Consider the following 21,419-nt stretch of genomic DNA (forward strand, 5'->3'; position numbering starts at 1 on the left):
AGAAGTGGTGGCCATGATGACCACGACACAAGCGGCATTCCTGGTTCGGTGAGAGGGGTTTACGGGAGACACCGGTACGCGCTCACTGACCTGCTTGCCCACTTTTCTTGCTGCAGAACTTGCCCTTCAAGATCGATAACAAGTACGGTCTGACCATCAAGTTTGCCCTCTTCTTCGGGAGCGCCTTCGCGGTTCCTTTCTTCGCAGTTCGGCACCAGCTCCTGAAGCAGTGATGCTGTAAAAAAAATATTTGTAAGTTCTGGCTACTATCGATTGCACTGGCGGTCGCGGTTTCACATTTTATTGCTAACTACTATCGTTTGTCTTTTCAGGACTCCGCTACGCGAGGCAGGCACTGAACCGCTAACTGTCGATTTGTGTAGAATAAATTCTGTTGCTTCGAATATTTGGTGGCTCCTTTGCAGTCATTTGGCGACCACGAGGCCTGGCAGGCGTAGAGCAGGCCCCGTCGGCTGAGCGGGGAAACCTTGGCACCCGCATTTGAACTTGCCAAATCAATTCATTCGTTCTGACCAGAGGCGGCAGACACAAGTGGTAGCGGACATCTGCGGGTTTTAGTTTTGCGGGAAGGTCGACAAGCCAGCGACACGTGGTAGAAAGTGCGTAGTGCAGTCCGAAACTTTTGGCATGCACCTTTCGTTAACAACTACAGAGCCTCACCTTCTAGCTTTTGTACTTTATGATGCAGGTTCAAGCCCAAGGCTTGATATCGGTGGCAGTGTTACTCGGCCACTAGAATAGTCATGTTTGAATAGACCTAATTTGCCCATTGTCTTCCTAAATGAAAGTTCCTGCAGCAACACCCAAAGAACCTAGTGGAACTCCCGAGTGAATCTCGTGGCCTTCGACATATGCCGCCCACCTTCTCTTCAGTTATATCAAGAGCTATTTTCAATGCCCCACAACATCTGGGCTCGCTGCTATTGAGTTATGACTCAAGAACACATTCCAGGAGAAAAACTAGTCCGATTTATTCCCAAGCGACATGTACAAATTAATTTTGGCACAGCAATGCCACTGGAATTTATATGCACAGTGAAGAAAATATGTACATAACTGTTGCAATAAACTTTGTTAGTCCTTAAAAAAAATACAAAATACGGTAAAGCTAAGGAGCATATTTTTTTATACAGCACATGATCACATGCATACTGTAGGAACTCTGAACACCAAAAGAGACCATTTGCATCTTTAAAGCCAATTGTTATCACCACCTCAAATTAAAAACAAAGCATCTTGAAGGTAGCGTGCTTCAGGTTTACATTGTTCAGTATAGGACCATGCCATCGACAGTTCACTACTGCTGTTATGCAGTCGCCCACAACAGTTTAAAGGGGCCCTGAACCACATCTTATTGAAGAAAGGTATTTTAAAGTGAAAATTGGTTATTTCAGAAGTACTTTGCCACAGAAAGTACTGCAATGCGTTCAGCAGAAACGAAGTTATTGGCAATCAATACACTGCCTCCACTGTGCTCCCATTGGTTCAGTGCCTTGCACTGCGAAGGATACGGCACAGTGAAACATGCCGTAGCCTTCAAATTTCATTCAGATAACATAGATGTCGCGACTTCTGCGTTTGGTGCCTACGATGTGCTAAACATAAGCCAAACGCAGTTGTCCTTGGCAAGCCACAGTGCGCTTAGCCAGTGGACTCGTGGTGGCACCCCATGGCGGCTGCAGTATCTACACCATGTAGCTGACCGCAGCTTAATGTCAGCAATTGGCCAATAGCAGCTGTCTAAGGGAAGGACATAATGCGTCCAGAAGAGAGGAGAGTCCAGAATAGGGCCTTCTGTTGAAAAGAGCGTTTGAGAGAAAGGAGACCACAATCGGCTTGCGGGCCCTCTACGTACAACAGCAAAACTTGGCCAAGATGTTCACAGCAGCGTATGCCACCTGTGGACTATGCTATTTCAACAAGCCCGAGGGGTGGTTCAGGGCCCCTTTAAGGGTCACGAGGTCTGTGAACTGGCTGAATACATTGACTTGCATCCAAGCTTCGGTCCGCAATATGCAACGTGCACAGCAATTTATTAAGTTGTGGAAACAATGTCCCATTATCTTCTGTGGCCAACTATACATAAACTTGTAATTGCCCATTTGATGAAAGCTCGTCTGATAAGAAAGTGTAGTTGAGAAAAATGTGCACTCATAAATGTGAAAAAGACACCTGTATTGGGTGCTGAAACATCAAAAACATTTTCGTTTTTCTTTGTTTTTCAATTGGTGAGTGCACATTTTCTTCAACCATGTTGTCTTCTCACCAGCCGAGCTCTTGTCAAACCCTCAATTGCATTGCACTTCGCAAATAGCATGGACAACCCACCACAATGAAAAGCTCCTTTTACAAGCATGCAACCTTGAGACGAAGGCAACCACAAAGTGCCTGGAAAACGATTTGCTTCAGAAGGCTTGAGCGCCTCACCTCCACGGAATTCCACGAAATTGTACTCCATTCAATTAGCACTGCTGCTGCGACTCATTTCTGTTGAGTCGCAGCAGCAGTGCTAGGAAGACAAGTTTTTGTTTGAGAAATATCAATGCCCTCACGCCCAGACTGGTGTCTGCAACTTGTCGATCCTCGATGCTGCAGAGCTTCATCTCCTAAGCCACGGCTGCAATTTTAATATTCGTACCACTCCGAGTATGCGCAAGATGGTATGTTCAGGAGAAGCTGTATGCTAAGTCAAGTCTGCTCTGCAAAGTGAAGCATGTACCTGTGCCATTGAGGCTGTTTTGAAGCTTCGTAGTGCTACGACCTCAAGTCTCGGCAACCTTGATAGAGAAGCCATGAAGAGACTACAGAACAACCAGTACGCCATGATTTTGCCAGCGTATAAGGGGAATGTAACCATTGTTTGGGATCATGAAAACAGTCTAAAAATTGATGGCACATCTCCAGGATGGAACAATGTGTTGGAGAGTCAATTGGGGACCCTACAAAAAAGACCGAGTCCGAACTTCAAAAGCTACTGACCGAGTCCTTCAAGTTTGTACTACTGGAAAACAAGCATCTGTATCACCACTTGCTTGCTGGCTCAGCCCCTATGATATACAGCCTCCCTAAGGTTTACAGGCCTGATGCCCCGCTTCGTACAACTGCACACTTCACACATTCCTCCTTGCACCAGCTTTCTCGATATCCTCATGATGTAATTCAGCCCATGGTAGGACGAACATCAATGTACATGAACAACTCCATTGACTTCATCGACATTAAGAACGTGGCTTTGAAAACCGAAAACGTGGTCTCCTTTGGCGTCAAGTCAATGTTCATGCACATACCTGTAGACTATGCTGTTGATTACTGCAGAACAGCATTGCACAGCGACACTTCTCTGCCTTCACACGCCCCATTCGATGTCAGCACCTTGTGCTGCCTTCTTGATTATAACTTACACAACGCATATTTCTCATTCAATGGATCATTCTACAGGCAGGTGTTTGAGTCAGCGATGAGGGCATTAGTCTCAGTGGCTTGTGCCAATCTTGCATTGGAAGCTGTTGAAGGAAGAGCCTATGCAAGACTCCATCCTGCACTGAAATTTTTCATGCGGCATGCTGACAAGTGTTTTTATGTTATCCGCCACAAAGATGTTGCACCTATCGTGGAACACCTAAACTCGTTTCCGTGTACGATCGAATTCACTGTTGAAGTAAATGGCCACATTGCTTTCCTTGATGTTGAAATCAACTACACTGCATCCAGCCTTTCAACAAGCATACATCGAAAGCCTATGCATAACAGGGAATACCTGCACTTTAAGTCATCCCATCCCATAGGGCAAAAACGATCAATTGCATTGACACTGTTTTCCCATGCATACACTTATGTTCTACTGCTGTTGCACGAAAACTTGAGCTGACGACTGAAGAAAGGCGTGCTGCTAACCCTCCTGCCAGAGCAACGACAAGAAAGTGGGCTTCACTTCCTTAAGCACAAGGGGTGAGCGAGCTAACTTCAAGAATATTCAGACTATAAAGTGCAAATCTGCCACATCCGCACAAGCGAACTAAAGCAGCAAGTCATCAGAGTAAAAAATTTGGAGGATGCCTAAGCTTCGCCTTTAAGAGTAAAACACAGTAACATTCAAAGGTCCCTGACTGCTTCTCGCACCTCCCAGCAACTGCTGTGTATATAGCCGTAATATTTACTGGAAAACGCTATGCACGAAGGTGGGCTTTTTGATAGAAACGCGGCCTTTTGCGTGGGCTGTGATGCGGCGGAGGCGAGCGCCATCTGGAAGTGTTTCAAGGAAACAGGCGCACCGCTTCGTGGACTCCAAGATATTCGTGCGCCAGCGCGTGCAAATGGCAGACATCGTGGCCAGTCTATGAATGGTAGAAATGCTGGAAAAGGGGCTTCTTTGAGTTTCACACAACAGAATTATGTTTTTTCGTATAGAAAAATTACAATCTGACGCTATCATGTCTGTAGGTTGTGTGTTTTTTCTACATTTTTCTACATTTACAAAATTCTGTGTGAAGACTGCCAGGAGTGCTACGTAGGCGAAACTGGAAACTTAAAAAGAAGGCTACAGCAGCACAACAATGATTTAGCAGAAGGTCACACAGTGTCTGATGCATGGGCAGAGCATCATGAAAAAATCTGGTCACAGTATTGATTCGCAATTGGCTTCAGTCATCGAAAAGGAAAATAAACTACCATCCCGCTTGCTCCTTGAATAATTTTGCATACAATCTATGGCAGCCACGATAAAACAAACATGGGGACCCCTCCCTGAGCTAAATGTAAATGCAATGTCTTGTGAACAAGGCACCCGTACTGGATGCCAAAACGTAAAAACCATTTTCATTTTTCTGTGTTTTTCAGTTGGCGAGTGTATGTTTTCTTTCAACTACAGAACAACCTTGTGTACTCACTTGCTGTACACCAGTGAAATGTGTTAGGGCCTGAAGTCCTGTTTACCAGCACTTCTGCTCCAGCTTTTTCTTCAGAGAATAAACTTCACATATTCATTGAGATGGAGGGAAAATCCACGTGACAACTGTTTGAGGGGTTTCTTCATCCCATTCATATTCCACATTGCTTCCGTAAGATTTGTATCATAATTATCTCAGATAACGAGCCACTAATCTCGCACAGATGTAGTTTGTTAGAGAAAAGGTGACATGTCATTGTGCAAAAGTAGACGAAAAAAGAAAAATGCCAGTGTGAAGGCCTGCCTAGGGCTGTAACATAACTGACATGTTTCAAGAATGTTTGCCAGCCGTGAGCATTTACCACATGTCACTGGCTATGCCACTTATGGCTGCTGAATTTCGACTCTAATGTACATAGTAACTTGTGATATTGAGTTGTCTACGGAAGTTCTTGCAGAGATGGACAATCTCTATGTGCTTTGTGAGTAGAGCTGGATTTGACAGAGCAATAAATGGGACTATTTGTATATTCATCATGCTTGTGCTACGCATAGCACACACACTAAGGGGAACTAGAGGAACACCTTTAGGAATGAAAATGCAAAACTGACACGAATGAGAACTCCATCCACACGATAGACTGAATCGCTGATTTAGGGAGTTTACGGATAAGTGTGACGTGGCACTGAATCGCACCACATTTAATGGTTCTGCAGAGAAGCTGTCAACAATGCAGCAGACCCATCTCATGCAGGTTTAAATAAGCAGCACACTTTGCAAAAATATTGAAGAGAAACATGCCTGTCTGTCACCCTTTTGTCCTCACGCAATGTCTGTACTTTGAGCAAGGACACAAATATGAATCTAGTAGTCTGGCAACATGTTCCCCAAGACCCGCCTCACAATGTTCAGAATGCATGCACAGCTGCCCTGTTAACATAATGATGCCTGTAGTCCTCTCCGCTTACCTTCTGCACTTAGGTTCAAGGCAACTTTGAAGGAAATGCAAAACAAAATTCAATGTAGTGGATTTTTCCTGCTGATTATTAGGGCGAGGTGTGAGGTTGCAGCTTCTCAAACCCACTCCTATTGCAGAGTTTTTCTTACCATAGTTGCCCTTCAGCCCCTTAGGACTAGTACACAACTACCAGCACCCTTTATGGTAGTGGTGGCGCAGAGGAACTGGTTGCAGCTACAGTGTAGAACATCCAATACAAGACACACCACACGCATGGTGCTAACATTCAACTTTCTAATTTCCACGGACAGAGCTAAACAAGCCTTTCGACAGGTGCGTCACTGAACAAGTGCTCAGAGCAATGGCACAATAGCTCTGGTCCTGAAAATAAGATGCTTGTAAAAGTTAGCACCGTATGTGCGCCTGGTGTCGCTCTTGTGTCCCATACCGAGCACTTTACTCTCTCTCATATGACACACTAACAAGCCCAGCATGTCACCGTAGTGAAACTCATGGCGAGATTGGTCTACTGAGTGCAGATGTCACATTAATCTAGAGGCTGGATCAGTTATTCACTTCATTTTGTGAATCCATCATAGAGGTGAGCGATCAATGAATTTGGATATTTCGCAGGTACCTTCCTTTTCCCTGCATCTTGCACTGTTCACATCATAGCCACAGCATCTACACATATGCTTGCTCATTTAAGGGGTAGCCAATTGTGGGGCCACACGTGGCTGCAGCTGCCGTGTGCGCTCCAGGTCTCGCTGGCGCTGTTGCTCTGCCTGCAGGGCCTCCTTCTGCTTCAGCTGTTGTAGCCGCAAGGCACGCTTGCGCAGGCGGCTACTCCGCTGCTGCAACTCCGTCATGTCACGCTTGAGACGCACCAACTTGGCCTGGTACACCCGAGCCCGCTGCAGCTGCACGCCAAGCAATCGGCTTGTTTGTTCGCAATCAATAACTTGAAATAAAATATTTCTGGTCTGCAAGACAGTTCCCCAGCTATTCCAGCTCTAAAACATCACTTCGAGTTGTGAGTATCCCTGGAAGCTATTCCAAGTTAGTCAACTGAAACGCCATTAGCGAGTGACAAAATCAAACACTGCTTTGGAAAGTTGACACTACCACAGCATGTTGCCTGCTCAATAGGAAAAACATCAAAATGGTAGATTCAGTAAATAAAAAGTGTTGACAAGAAAGTTCATTTAATAATTTTACCTACAGCGTTTTCTTACACAGCATTCTTTCCCCGTAAAGCTGGAAGTGGCACAATCCTGTGGGAACAACAGTCTGTGGTCAGGTGATATGAAACATGGGAGCCTATCGAAGATTTCCTAGCTATAGTACAAATAAGAGCTACAGCATATGTGTAACGTGTTGCTCTCACGCTATTTCCAATGAGATTACGTATAGTAGTCCAGAGAAGCTTGTTCGATGCTTTGCTGATGGAGACCTTGTTTTAAAAATGAATTGTTAAAATTTTTATTTATAGCGAGATGTATAGCATGCCACTAACTTGCAAAACAACATTGATTCAGTATGCATTCATTTATCCAGCTTTACCTTTTCAGCACACCATTTGCAATACCCATGTTAATCCACTTTGTATATGTATGACAGGGTGATCAAAATTAATCACTCCCACAATGGTGTGCGCTAGTACAGATGATTTCACTAGATGACTATAAATCACATTCAGAGATATTGTATTGAGTGCATGCTGAATGATTGAAAAAGAGTTCACGCAATTTCATGGCAAGCATGTGAATGGGTACCAGGAGAGCTGTGACACCAGTAACCACGCCAAGACGTTTTGCAGCCTGTAATGTTGTGCAGTGATTTCAGTGTAGCCAATATCTATTATTTAGCAATGGTGGCCAGAGACTGCACTGTGATGCCCATCACCACAAACCCATTACTGTAGTTTGAAATAAGCTGCAAACAAAAGAGTTGACTGACCACGTCATCAAGGCTCCCCAAGGCATCAGCAAAGCGGTTGTTTTCCTGCTGCACTGTGTCCAAAAGCAGGCCCTGGTTTCGTCTGCAAAACAAAAAAGGGTTTCCTACCATTTCAGGAGCCAAGGACATTAGATGCACATGTTCTGCACTGTCCTTCAGTTCACCGCTTTATGTTTCACAATCAACAGTGTAAGACGTGATTTGCCAGATGAAGTGCAGCGACCATGCCTAGAACAAGTTAAGAAAACGTTACTGCACTTGTCACTGTTTACCAAACACAATGCATCCAGAGACTTTAGCTGTAGCACGCCAACATGCCTTCATCTGGTAGCACAACAAGCAATTGTAGCGTGTGAATGTGTACTGCTGATGATAACCTTTCTTCATCACCGTGTGCAATTTCTGAGCTGTGAAAAATGACACCTCATCACTTCAATGGGACTTCAAGGTGATACCTGAAGTGGGGTCAAATCTATAATCGAATATTTGAACAGATGTGCTACCATGCTGGAACAGAATGCAAATGAAAAAATCATGAAAGTGCAATTCAATTTTCATATCTGCCAGTGTTTGTAACACTGGCATGATTCACTTCACAGGCAGTATCAAAGCTAAGAAGCATTCAGCAATCAGTTAAGCAATGATCATGCTTTGCGTTTTTAGACAATTGAGTAGAAGCACCTTTTTTTTTTCCCTTTTAGGCTTCATTACCGTTGATAGTACACACAAAGCCTATTTCAATATGAACATCTTATGACATCTGGCTGCCTTAATCTGGACTATGTATGATGTACATGTATCATATGTATCAGCACAAATTCAAACACAAGCAATTCTGAAACTATTTCAAAGTGTTCTTCAGTTGCCTGCATTTGCAACAGTGACTAACTAGGTAATTCAGACCTCGAACTGTAAACTTAGGGCAGCTCCACGACTGGAAACCAGCTGCATGAGCAATTACATATCGCACTTCCACGTAATTAAGTGCAACAGGCATTCTAATTAGTTATTTCCTGTTCACATTTTAGTCCGTGCTGATGGTATGTCGTGAAAGCTCCTTTGCGATATAAAAAAAAGTGTAGTGACAGATGAGATTCAGCCATGAATACTGCAGTTTGAATCCAAAGGAGTGCCTCATTGTTCTGTGGTGTCACTGCTGTATTGTACACTCGTCCACTTTGTCAGAGGCAGATGACAATGAGGTTCTTTAGGTACTTGGTGAAGCCAGATTAGCCGTTTTCCTAATCTCTTTAAATATCCACTGTATTAATGTGCAGATGTTTGCGCTATGAACTGTCTTCTTCGCATTCACCCTTACTAGTCTTGGCTGTTACTGTAGCCAGCCCTTTTGCTGTTGCTCAACCAATAGGGAAACTCCTCAGCTGAATGCGTTGAGAGACTAGTTCCTGCGCATTCACAGTATACAGTAAAACCTCGTTAATTCAAAGTCATTAGGACTGCAAGAAATCTTTGAATTAAGCGGATTTCGAATTAACCGAACACAAAAAAAAATGCAACCCAGGCAAAAAATTCCGCTGCAGGAATGCACTACCTTCATTCGGCAATCTCTCGATTACTTATTGTAAGCAGAGATGCTGGTTTGCCGCGTCCTGTAGTTCGGGGTTCCAAGGGTCATGTTTTCTAGTTGGCCAACTACGTGCAGCATTTGAGAATTTCCACCGTGGCACTCAACAAAACTGCGGATAACGTTCAGCGATCAAATAACTTCCCCGAGAGCGAGTGCTCAGGAGGGCTTATTAGCGTCATCGTTGTCGCTGTAACCACACATGGTCGCATCAGCGGTAGCTTCACTCTCCAAGTATGAGTAGCACATTTGTTGATCATTTTCAAAGTTCAGATACTTGGCGAAGCCGACTGCACCGGATTCACTATCCTGTGCGCAGAGTGCATTGATGCGGTCACAATACTCGGCTCCTTCTTCATCAAGTGCACATGAATAGTCAGCATCAGCATCGACAATGCTTTCCTTCGAGAAGCCAGCGTGTTCAAAACAGTGCATGATCAAAGTGGGTTCCACTTGCTTCCATGCATACATAATAAGACATATGGCCCCGAGGAGGTCGATGAAGTCGAGGAGGTCGATACCAGGCTTTCTTGTTGTGCTGGTAGATAAGCTCATCCCTCGGTGGCAGCGATGCATTTTTAAAGCAGCGAGGCTTCCCACTCTTTCCAACTACGAGTAGCAGCAGCTTGTGTTTACCGCACATGTTCATGCTGAACAGAACGGTAATTGTTTCCTTGCCCTGCTTTCAACCCTTGACCACAGTGTCCTTCACTGTGAACATTTTTGTTGGCAGCATCTTGTAAAAAAGGGCTGCCTCGTCAAGGTTGTACACAGTCTGTACCGTACTCGCTAAGCAACAGAGCCAACGTATGTTTCTTCCAGCCGTCGACGACGCTCTCGTTTGCGCTGCTGCTCTCATCACAGACGGTTGCAAAGGTCAAATTATTGCGCTCTTTAAAACGGCTGAATCATCCATTGCTACACTTGAACTCTTCATGCCCAAGCTATAGAGCCAAGTCGTTGGCCTTCCCCCGCAGTGTCGTTCCATTGACGGGAAGGTGGGCTGCGTTTGCTTTCTGCAGCCAGCGAAGTAAAGCTGATTCCACATGTTGGTACGTGGGAGCCCGTACTCACAACCGCTTCTTGCTGTAGGCGTCCAGTACCTTCGACTTAATCTTCAATATTGTGGACAACGTCGAAAGGGGCATGCTGTGCCTTTCAGTCAACTCAGTCTTGGAACACGTGTTCTTACCCGCTTCTGGATCAAGCAGAACTTCTGCTGCAGCATTAAAGTCTTATACTTTGGCATCTTCGCTCACTGGCACTTTTGCACAGTTCAGAAAAAAAAAAAAAGAACACCACACTAGCTGCAACACCCCTAACCACTGCACACAAACGGTGGAGACCGGCGTTGTGTGCACACACGTCACCACGGGCGCAGAGTGAGAATGGGCGAATGGCAGGCAGTGGCATAGAACACATGCCGACGCTGCGACTGCGAGGCGCGTGCGGAGCGGGGGATGAGAGCACATGACAAGAACCGGTATGCCTGCCGCGTTGCAGTGAAACATGTTTTCTCCTCTGCAGGCATGCGTTCCGGCGGTGTGCCGGGCATACCGTGGACTAATTTTTGTGCTAGCAGTACTACGGATCGGACGCTTCGTCTATAAATAATCACAATTGCTATGTGGCGTCGCCTCGTGGCTCCGTATGATCGTCGTTTAATCGGGTGTGCGGTGAAATGGGGATCGGGAATTGGCGCATAGCACCCCAAATCTACGAATAAACTGGGTTGGCCTAGGCTGCCGGTTCGAATTATCCGGTCAAATTTACATTGGAAAATACGGGACCACAGAAAACCTTCAAATTATCCGAGATTTCGAATAAACGAGGTTTTACTGTATGTACTTTAATGTAAACAGGATAACACAAGGAGGAGACAGGACATAGCGACTTGTCTCGTCACCTTCATGTGTCATTCTGTTCGTTTTGATGTTTATGATGAAGGGCATCTCCTCTTTGAGACTAAACATATTTGAAGGCAGTATTTGGTGAACAGAGGGACTAACAACAAATGCTGCCTTCTTGGATGGCATCTCCCAAGTTCTAAACCTGGCCCTTCCAACAGTGCCAGAAAATCATGTGGTTTTCATCTTTTATTGTCATTTCTGACTAGCGTCAAAAATGTGCATTTTGGAATACTTGTACTTGTGAACTTGGTGCTTGGTACTTGGTGCTTAAGAGTGCACATTTAACATTTGTGCTGTAGCCAATTGCTTTGGAAGGTGGATTAACCTGAATTCGTCAGTCTTTTCAAGACAGCATAATGCAAAATCCGGCTCACCAACTAAAGCTAGAGAAGTTATAGGAAAACAGGCTTTACATTCCACAATTACCAGGTTTTAGCAGTTTTCTGTAGCTAAATGTCTTTGCAGCATAAGAGTACACAACAAGACTTTAAACAACATTTAAAATGGCTAGCTTGGCCAAATAGTTCTTCGTGTATCTCTTTTATCTATCTGGTTTTGGTCATGTAAGCTGTTTCATCAATTGGTGACGCTTTGTCTGAGGAAGCACATAAATTGAAAAAGCAGCGGAAGCCATCTCACGATCACTGTCAATGGTAATGCATTTAGCCTTGAATCAACATAGCGACACAACGTATTGCCACGATCGAAGCGAGTTATGTATGAGACATGTACGGCAGGGAGGTTCCTCTTTTGTGCTTCCCTAAGGACAATCAGCGCAATCTAGTGACGCCACTGCCGTGCATGGCACGCTGGTGCATGAAAATGATGAGAAACATGTATCATGTGGAGACTGGGCTTGTCTCTCGCACTTCTTTCTGGAGGCACTGTGCCGTCTAGTGGCACTGCCGAGAAGTCCTCACATGGCCTCCAAGATGAAAAGTGTGGTCTGCCGGTGCCTGCGAACTATGAAAATTGTTCCCTCGCTTGCCGCACACTTAGTGGTACACACTCACTGACTTAAGTTGGCGAGAGGTTCATTGAAGAGCGGCACATAACCAGTGCGTTCATTGTCCAGCCTGCTAAAGCGTCGGGTTGCTGTCCTTAAGGGACTTGTGAGATGGATTCGATTCCATTCAGCATCGGTGCAATTTAAGGGATCTTTTTCATAACTGTACTGGAGTGGCACATACCTAGCTACTTATGTTGGCACCAAAGTTGTTCATTGTAGAGTGGCATACACTTACTGACACATTTCCAGTGGATCAAGTTGGCGCCAAAGAGGTTCATTGAAGACCAGCACAGACCGAGCGGCACATACTCAGTGCTCCAGCGTCAAAGTGTTTCTTCGAGCAGTGGTGCCTACACAGCCGCACATCTACAGTGGCCAGTTGGTCTGACGGTTGGTTTCGAACCCTGTTCCGTCATCAAGGCAACCAAATGTGCTACCCATTCGACCACAGACTACCCATTGACTCAGGTACGCGGGAAAAGATAGTAACATACACAGATACAAACATACCCCCTGGAAAGTGCATGAAGTATCCTAATAATCCTAGTATCCTCATGCCTTAACAAACCGAAAGTCCCAGTTAAATTAAGTAATCTTATTATGCGTTAAAACACAGCATGGCAACAAGTACCTTGCTAATCATTTTTCAATGATTAGCAAGGTACTTGTACTATGTTATGCATACAAGCATGCATAACATCACTAAACACCTCCAATGGCTTCTCAGGCATTCAGTTGTACATGTTGCTGCCTTGGTGCACAATTGCCATCGGTGTTCTTAATTAGCCTTTATGCCAAACCATAACTCTGATGCCAAAAATCTTATGCAACTTGAACAAACTATGTTTTTGTAATACATTTCAGCTCATGAACATGATCCTCTTTCTGATAACAGGCAGCTACAACTGCAGTATACTAAGCGAGGGATAGTGACATCATGTTTGAGTAGCTCAGACAAACAACAGCAAAACAACTCATTTGAAATATTGCATGTGCACACAATGCTCATTCTAGCAGTGGAAGGCCAAATATTGCCCTAGCTCCGCTGCTAAGCCGACTGCATAGAGCATGAAGGTACGTCAAGTTGGCTTCTTCGTTGTTTTGCAGCTAAGCTGACTGAATGCACATCGCTCGTGCCCCTGGGATACTAATCAAAAGTGCATGCTAATAAAAAATCTGAAAGCAAAGCAGCTCTATGCAGTATCTCGGTGCGTGAAATATGAGCAGAGCTTACTAAGCAATGCTCTGTCTACTATTTCAGGAGCCACATGGAACTGTTTCGTGTGCATAGTATGATGGAACGTTGCAAAACTGACAGCTATTGGTAAAAGGCAAATGCTCACTCAACACTCAATTCCTGACACTCGACAAGCTTGTCAAGCCACAGGTCACAGTAACTCCTACATTTGTCTTCTAATGCTTCCGTCCTACAAGCCACGGGTTCACACTGTTTGAGGAAGCCAGAAGCCCCCAGGGATAGCTTGGACACCACTTATGATGGTGAGTTGATTGATTTTGCAATGAAAAACCTTCATGTTGCAGGCAGCACTTACGTCAAGTCACCCAGGCTCGCCTGCAGGGCACGCAGGTCATCCACATGGCCAAGCTGCTCCATGGTAGTGGTGGCCATGCACCGAAGCCGAGCTTGAAGCTCCCACTGCGATACATATGAAAAATCACGAACATCGTCAGATCATAACGAGGCAATTACGGCCAATATCAGTTTAAAAATACGCAATACTAACATCTTCTAGGTGGATGTCGCAACTTAGCCCCATACCAATTTGAAACTCGCACATATATGACATCATGGAAGAAAAATTGTCACCAGCCGACAGTGGCTAGAAGCTTTGTGCTGCTCACTGACGGATGATAATCTCCCCTTATGTGAAACTTTCATTTTCATTCAGCAACATATGCATGTACATGTTACCATACCTAATTTGGAAGCGAACACTTTGTAGGCTGCCTTTGGATTAATTCCACGAAACAATTCACAAGGTTCACCTCTATTTTACAAGGCTCCAGAAGGTGTGACGATGTACTTTCATCAATGCACATCTAGATTATGTAGTGGTGGTGTCTGCCAAAAAGACAGCCCAGTTGATGTTTCCTAACACTAAACCTACAGTGTGCACAGTATACTACAGAGCTATCAAGGAACGTGTGCCTGCTCTTTAGACCACAGCAACCTTGTGTCAAAGTATCTACATTCGCCATGTACCATTCCTTTCAGCACAAACAGCAAGTTTCCCAATGTTAATGTCGTAAACATGACAGAGCCTGTTCACCATTTTATGGACAGGCGCACATAGCAGTATTGCACCAATTGCCACGGCTGCAGAAGCACAAAGAGCCAGTTGATGATATAGGGAATACATAATCTAGACATAAAACATTCTGAGGACAAGTGCTGCTTCATTGCACATTCCAATACTTGCCTTTGGAGGTACAACAAAATAGTAACTGTACTATAAGTGACCGCACAAGTGGCTGTTGAATATTGCTACTGTATTACTGGTGTGCCTATGCATTGGCACAGAGCCCCGAATCAGCTGAACGAGCAATGTGGCAACAAGCAAATTAGTCCAGTTGCACCCTAATATATATATAGAAAACTGAAGATAACTTTGTGCTTGCCGATTTACTGTTTCCTTTGTGCATAAACCAACCCGACTTTATGATCGTGGCCAGAAACGCATAACAGTAGCAGACCTCGGTAAAAAAAACTACGCTTGGCGGTGTCTCTCGGAAACAAACGTTGAGATCGTAGATTTTTGCCACCCAATTTTTAAACAGCTAGCAGCTATCTTTAGATCATTAAACTTAGATCCGTGTTATCGGCGAACGGATTCCTCGTAGCTGCACTAACATGCGTGCATCACAGAGAGCAGTTAGAGAGCAGCAGCAATTTACGGCACAACCAGCGTCGACTGTAGCAGCGGTATGTGATGCTACCCACTCTATCGAAGCTGTAACATGCACGCGTATGAATTCTTTCAGCCTGCAACGCTCCGTTCGTGGTCCTGATGCATGACTAAGACAGCCTGATAATCAAAAATGCAATGATAACGACCTAGAGCGGCGTAGACGAGTGCTCGAATGCGATCAGCTGTAGCCACGGAGGCGATAGCTGTCGCGATCATACAGTTATTATACAGGGTTGCCAGCAGTACATCAGAAAGCGCCCAAATGCATAAAACACAAATTAGTAAAAGCTCACAAGCAACCCTTGCGCAAAGTATGGCAAATGTTTGCACGAGATTTTTACAAAGGCCGTTTAGTGCCGTTATCATCGTAAGTCGAAATTATGTATGCCAAAATGATCATGTTTCATCCCGCGTTGTGGAGATAACAGCGCCCTGATATTCTGATATCTCGAAGTTCATGCAGGACAACACACTCTTAAAACGCTTGCACCCTTTGCGGTAGGTATATGTCCCACAACGATAATCGTCATCTGCCTTGCTGGCGTTTCCTTTCTTGAAAACTCGGCTCTGGCTACTTTCCTGTCGAGAATGCTGCGTCACACTGATAACGCGCATGCCGTTCGTGACTGGGAAGTTCCGGGCTCGCAGCGTTAAAGAAAGGAAACGCGGTCAAGACAGATGACGATATATATATATATATATATATATATATATATATATATATATATATATATATATATATATATATATATATATATAGCCAAAGTGAAATTTTGTGGCACTTGGCTTTTAAGAAGGCCGGGAGTGGGTTTGGGCAAGTTGGTTATCCATCGTAATGCAAGTAACATAGCGCAATAGAAGGACGAGGGTCGAGTAGAAACCGGACAAGCACTAACTTTTAACTAAGATTTTGTTGCGGATCCACAACATATATGGCATGCAAGGAATATGTAATGCCGTACACCCATCCGAATCCGGAGATAAGATGAAGGTACACTGCTACGTGCAGGCTATGTCAAGAATTAAAGCTCTTTCTTTGATAAATTAAGCCACTGACGGCCAACTGACGCAATCATATACTGCCCGTGAGATCTCAGTGGCTGCTACGATAGCCCTGATTAAGCTGTTGCGACGGCGATACACGACAACAGTCTTGAAAAGTATCCGAAGACGGCTCTTACCGTTATGAGCGCTCTTGCGTTGAATTGATAGACCGCACGGACGTCACTTCGCTCGCTGCTGCTGCCGCACTTGCTCAGACAAAAAGAGGACAGCGAGGTGGCTGCGTGTCACATTTTTTTTTTTACAATAGGCAACAAGCTGGTCGTCTGTAGCAATATTGCTGACTTTTTTGTTGTGCTCTTGCAGACACACATTCAAGTACCTGCCTGTCTGACCAAATTAGTGCATTCCACATGAGACTGGAATTATGTAAACAACTCCCTCTTTGCGGATGACGTAGGCATCCTTGTGCTTGGTAGTACAGTGTGGTTAGCGCATTCTCGTAGGGCAGCTCAACTTGCACAAACTCAAAATATTTTAGTTCGGTATCTCCCATCTAAATACATGTAAACGGCGAAATCCCTTTTCTCGGCAACCGCTGCTACAAATTTGATTAGGTTTATTGCATTTAAAAGAACAAAATAAAAATCTAGCAACTTGTGCTGTCAACTGTGTTAATAAAATTGATAAAATTTGGAAAACGGAAAACAAACTCTCATATCAAATTTACAACTCTAACTCAGCGAAAGAAAGTTATATAATTATGCTGTAAACTGCACCTAATAATAATTTAAAGCGGACAAACGTGCTCCTGTATATTTTGCTCTATAATATACCATTAAGTGGGAGTTGCACTTTTGTTACACCCTCGTAAACATTGTAACCTCTTCATCTGAGCCGTAAATTTATATCTCAACATTGTCCGCGTTCGACGTTCTAATAGGCGCATTTCACGGAACTTCGACATCTAATTTAGCGCAGTCACTAAGTGTTAACTTCTGTTAATGTACCAAAATTAGGGATCAGGTTCTAGTCCTGCGCTCTTTCAAAGACGTCTACTTCCGTATAAAGCCCTTTAGGCCTACTTGCTGTAGGTCGCAATGTCCTCGTGCGAAGCTTGGGCAGCGGTACCACTCAAGTTAAAAGCCTTGGCCAGCGTTCCGGGTTGCGTCACGTTCAAACAGCTTAAAAGCTTCCTGGGGTGTGCGTCTTGCTTCCGCCACTTTATACCTAGCTTGGGTGCTCATGCGGGAAACGCCCAGAAACTTAAAAAGAACCGTTAGAGGTGGAGCTGGGGCCCGCCACAGGCTTTAGCCCCTTCCGGAACATCAGCGTAGCCATTACGACATCAATGATTCATGCACAATACCAGGACAGCAAACTTAGGCGTCTAGTAGGAAGTTAATACAAGGAGAAACACTTGCACAACAAAGTTGCAGATGTATATTTACAGAAAGAAGACAAACAATGCTATAATAAAAAGAGAACAAGCAAATAAACATAGTAAATAAGTTCTCTTAGTTTACCGTCCTCCAAGAAAAAAGATTACCGCACTATTCTTATTCATGCGATGCAGCAATTTCTTGCGTTTATTTTTATAGCTCGAATAAATGGCGACGCTTCGTATTACAGTAATTCCGCGGTCTGTGTAAAATGCCAACAAAATTAATTTGCACTTGGTCAGTCAGCCCCTCGTGCAAAAAATTAAACTGTGACTTCCTGCGTTCGAACGTGAAGATACCTTGCTGGCTGATCTTAATCAAACATCCCTGAATTTTGCGTCGCATAACTTGACCCAACTGAATATCGTAACCTTATGTCAATAGTGAATAGCAGGTGAAAAACCTGAAATGCCTAAAAAATTTGTAAATTGTTTACTCAAGTCAAGGTGAAGCTAAGGTCTACGGGACCACGTAGCGGAGTACATTTTGTCCTTCTTGTTAACGAACGGTGAAATTCTAACACGCGCTTAGATTTTGGCACATTTAAATGCTGTATTCAAGCCCCTGCAACAGTGAAACGCGGGAACCGTTGCACTTGTTACCAGTTGCTTAGCAGCTGAATGTCTCAGGCGGTGAATTCGACGAGGCGAAGGCGAAGGAAAATTTATGTGAGCAAAGATTTATAAGAATTATGATCCACACATCGAAGTGGCTTGACTTCGATGTAGTCGAGATATTCCTCACCAGGAATATAGGCAGCAACGGGAACATTTGACGCGAAGAAAACGTCATTCAATAACTGCACTTCACAAACCGGCACGGACTTCACAGCGTATAAAACGAAGTCAAAGACCCTACGAAAATTTACTCGAGCCGCCGGCAATCGTCACCAAGCGCGACGTAGTGGGGAACTCTGGATTATTTTGACCACCCGGGTTTTTTTTTACCGTGCACCCAATGCACGTCACATAGGTGTTTTGCATTTCGCCCCCATTGTGCGGCTACAATGGCTGACCATCGCACCCGCGACCTCGTGCTTTGCGCAGCGCCATAGCTACTAAGCACACGGAGAATTCAATCATCAACAGTGTCCCCTGCGAGGAGCACGCCCCACGCACAGGCGCTTGCCGCGATGTATAAAAGCAATCTCTCCTTTTATAGTTATTGGTGCGTTCTTATGAAGCCTTGGCCACGTTAGCTCCGAGATGTGCGCTACATCACGTGACTAGTCTACCACCGACATCGACGCAGCATCGTCATGTGTCGGTGGCTGCCGATCTGCCATTCCGAATCAGAACTATAGATTTATTATTGGAAGTTGGGTCAGATTACAAATATTTAGTATACAGAAGGAGGCCCCATAGTCTAAGACATTATCGGGACCTCCTGTACAAGAAGTTACGCTAGCTAAGATCTCAAAGCAAGAGTAGCATATAATAAGCACAAGCAATAAGAAAGGAACGATTACAGAACAAAATACAGAATTGATTACAAATAATAACAAGGTTTAGCATATCTCTCGGTCAGCAATTAAGGTATTTCGGTCATCCCGACAACATGAATCTTGCTGTGGAATCTTGCTCTCTTTTACAGTTACGAGGGGCGTTCAATAAAGATTTCCCCTGACTCACTTCTATTTACTGCAGGATGCTAAAACTGCGCATGTGTAATGACATAAGTCACTATAGGTCACGTGCCCATGTGCAACTCTGAACTAATAATAATAATATTTGGGGTTTTACGTGCCAAAACCACTCTCTGATTATGAGGCACGCCGTAGTGGAGGGCTCCGGAAATTTTGACCACCTGGGGTTCTTTAACGTGCACCTAAATCTAAGCACACGGGTGTTTTCGCATTTCGCCCCCATCGAAATGCGGCCGCCGTGGCCGGGATTCGATCCCGCGACCTCGTGCTCAGCAGCCCAACACCATAGCCACTGAGCAACCACGGCGGGTCTGAACTAATAACGGTCTTTCTTTTACAGGTACTGAGGTGGTGTGAGGTGTGATAATAGATGCAGTGGAATACAGAGCAGTCATCAAGTTCCTGTACTTGAAAGGCCGCACTCCAAGGGAGACGTTCGATGAGATAAAAGAGGTTGATGGGGAGGATTCCCCATCATATGATATAGTGAAGGACTGGCATCGTCAATTCAGATGTTGTAGGACTTCGGTGGAAACGGCTCCGATTGCAGGGCGACCCCACTCCGCTATCGATGAACACACCATCCAGCAAGTAGAGGCCGCCATTTTGAAAAATCGCCGCGTCACCGTTCGAGACCTAGCCAAACTATCAAGATTAGTGTGGGGTCCATGGAAAAAATCATTCAGGACCATCTTCATATGCTTAAGGTATCCGCTCACTGGGTTCCCTGGCTACTCACACCTTTCCAAAAGCAGCAACGAGTCGAATGCTCCCAGGCTCTTTTGACCATGTGCCATGGAAACCAGGAGGACCTTTTCAACAGGCTGATTACACAGGCTGAAAGCTGGGTCCATCACTATGATCCGGAGACTAAAGTGCAGTCGATGCAATGAAAACACCTGGTCTCACCGCCTCCAAAGAAGGCACGCGCCCAGCCCTCGGTGGGCAAGGTCTTGCTCACAGTCTTTTCGGACCAGCATGGAGTAGTCTTGATGGATTTCCTAGCAAAGGGTGCCACGATTACTGGGGCATACTATGCTTCACTGCTGCGGAAATTGCAGGAGGCCATCAAAAGCAAGAGACGTCGCATGCTCACCAAAGGTGTCCGCCTTCTGCAAGACAATGCCCCAGTTCACAGCTCACATGTTGCCCAGATGGAAGCAAGCTGCTGCGGCTTTGAAATTCTACCGCATCCCCCTTATTCACCCGACCTCCCACCATCGGACTTCCACCTCTTTCCAACAACGAAGTCATGTTTGAAGGGCAAGCGTTTTCCAGATGATGAAACACTGATTTCTGAAGTCGCAACATGGCTTTTGGAGCAACCTGTCGACTTCTACAAGCGAGGTGTTTACAGTTGCATAAAAAGATGGTAGAAGTGTGTGTCCATGGGTGACACCTATGTAGAGATGGACTAATAAACCTGCAAAGTTTCATTGCTCTCCGTCTACAGGAAGTGGTCAGGAAAAATCTCTATTGAACGCCCCTCGTAGCTCCACAAAACAATTTCTATGACTGAGGCGACGAATAAGAAGTGAAAATGACAAAATAGTAAATCAAAACAAAAGGCGTCGTCACTGATGCCGACACTGACACAAACAACAGACTTACGGAGCCTATGTCTTCGCCGGTCAACATCCTTATCTGCTTCTATCGCTTCAGAATTTCAATAAGCGCAGTGATACTTTTACTGAAGCGAGCGCTCAAGTGTTTTCATTGCGATATCAATTATATAGACACTCCAGGTACATTTCTGCCACCGGTGTCGGTGTCGCCGTGATGTTCCGTATAAAGTTAAAAGGTGATAACACCGTCACCGCGCGTCGTATGCTCTATGTGCGAGTGAAAAAGGGCGATGGAAGCCGATGATCGCGCCTCAATATGGCGTGCACGGAGGAGGAAGAGGAGGGCAAACTCACTATCTTCCGTAACGCGAAAGGCAGTTGGGGATGGAAGGGTGGGTGGGGGCGCGGCGTTGTGCTCCGGCAGCAACTGCGTATTTCTCGACCGGGCGCAAGGGGAACTGGCGATCGCAGCTCAATCTCGCGGGCGATAGGGAGGAAAGGAGGGAG

At 45.0% G+C, this 21,419-nt stretch overlaps 1 protein-coding gene across 1 annotated transcript in view; it reads right to left on the bottom strand.

Moving 5' to 3' along the window:
* Positions 1 to 967: 967 nt before the first annotated feature.
* Positions 968 to 21,419, bottom strand: part of Pldn (biogenesis of lysosomal organelles complex 1 subunit pallidin) — a 31,066-nt gene continuing 10,614 nt past the window's right edge. Inside the window, exons 2-5 of the mRNA XM_070537556.1 lie at positions 16,440 to 16,540; positions 13,882 to 13,985; positions 7,825 to 7,906; positions 968 to 6,785 (exon numbers count right to left, since the gene is read on the bottom strand). Of these exons, the coding sequence (XP_070393657.1) occupies positions 6,570 to 6,785; positions 7,825 to 7,906; positions 13,882 to 13,958 (375 nt within the window). The 5' untranslated portion in view covers positions 13,959 to 13,985; positions 16,440 to 16,540 and the 3' untranslated portion in view covers positions 968 to 6,569. The remainder of the gene's footprint in view (positions 6,786 to 7,824; positions 7,907 to 13,881; positions 13,986 to 16,439; positions 16,541 to 21,419) is intronic.

This window comes from Dermacentor albipictus, chromosome 4 (assembly GCF_038994185.2).
Source record: "Dermacentor albipictus isolate Rhodes 1998 colony chromosome 4, USDA_Dalb.pri_finalv2, whole genome shotgun sequence".
NCBI classification, from domain to species: domain Eukaryota; kingdom Metazoa; phylum Arthropoda; class Arachnida; order Ixodida; family Ixodidae; genus Dermacentor; species Dermacentor albipictus.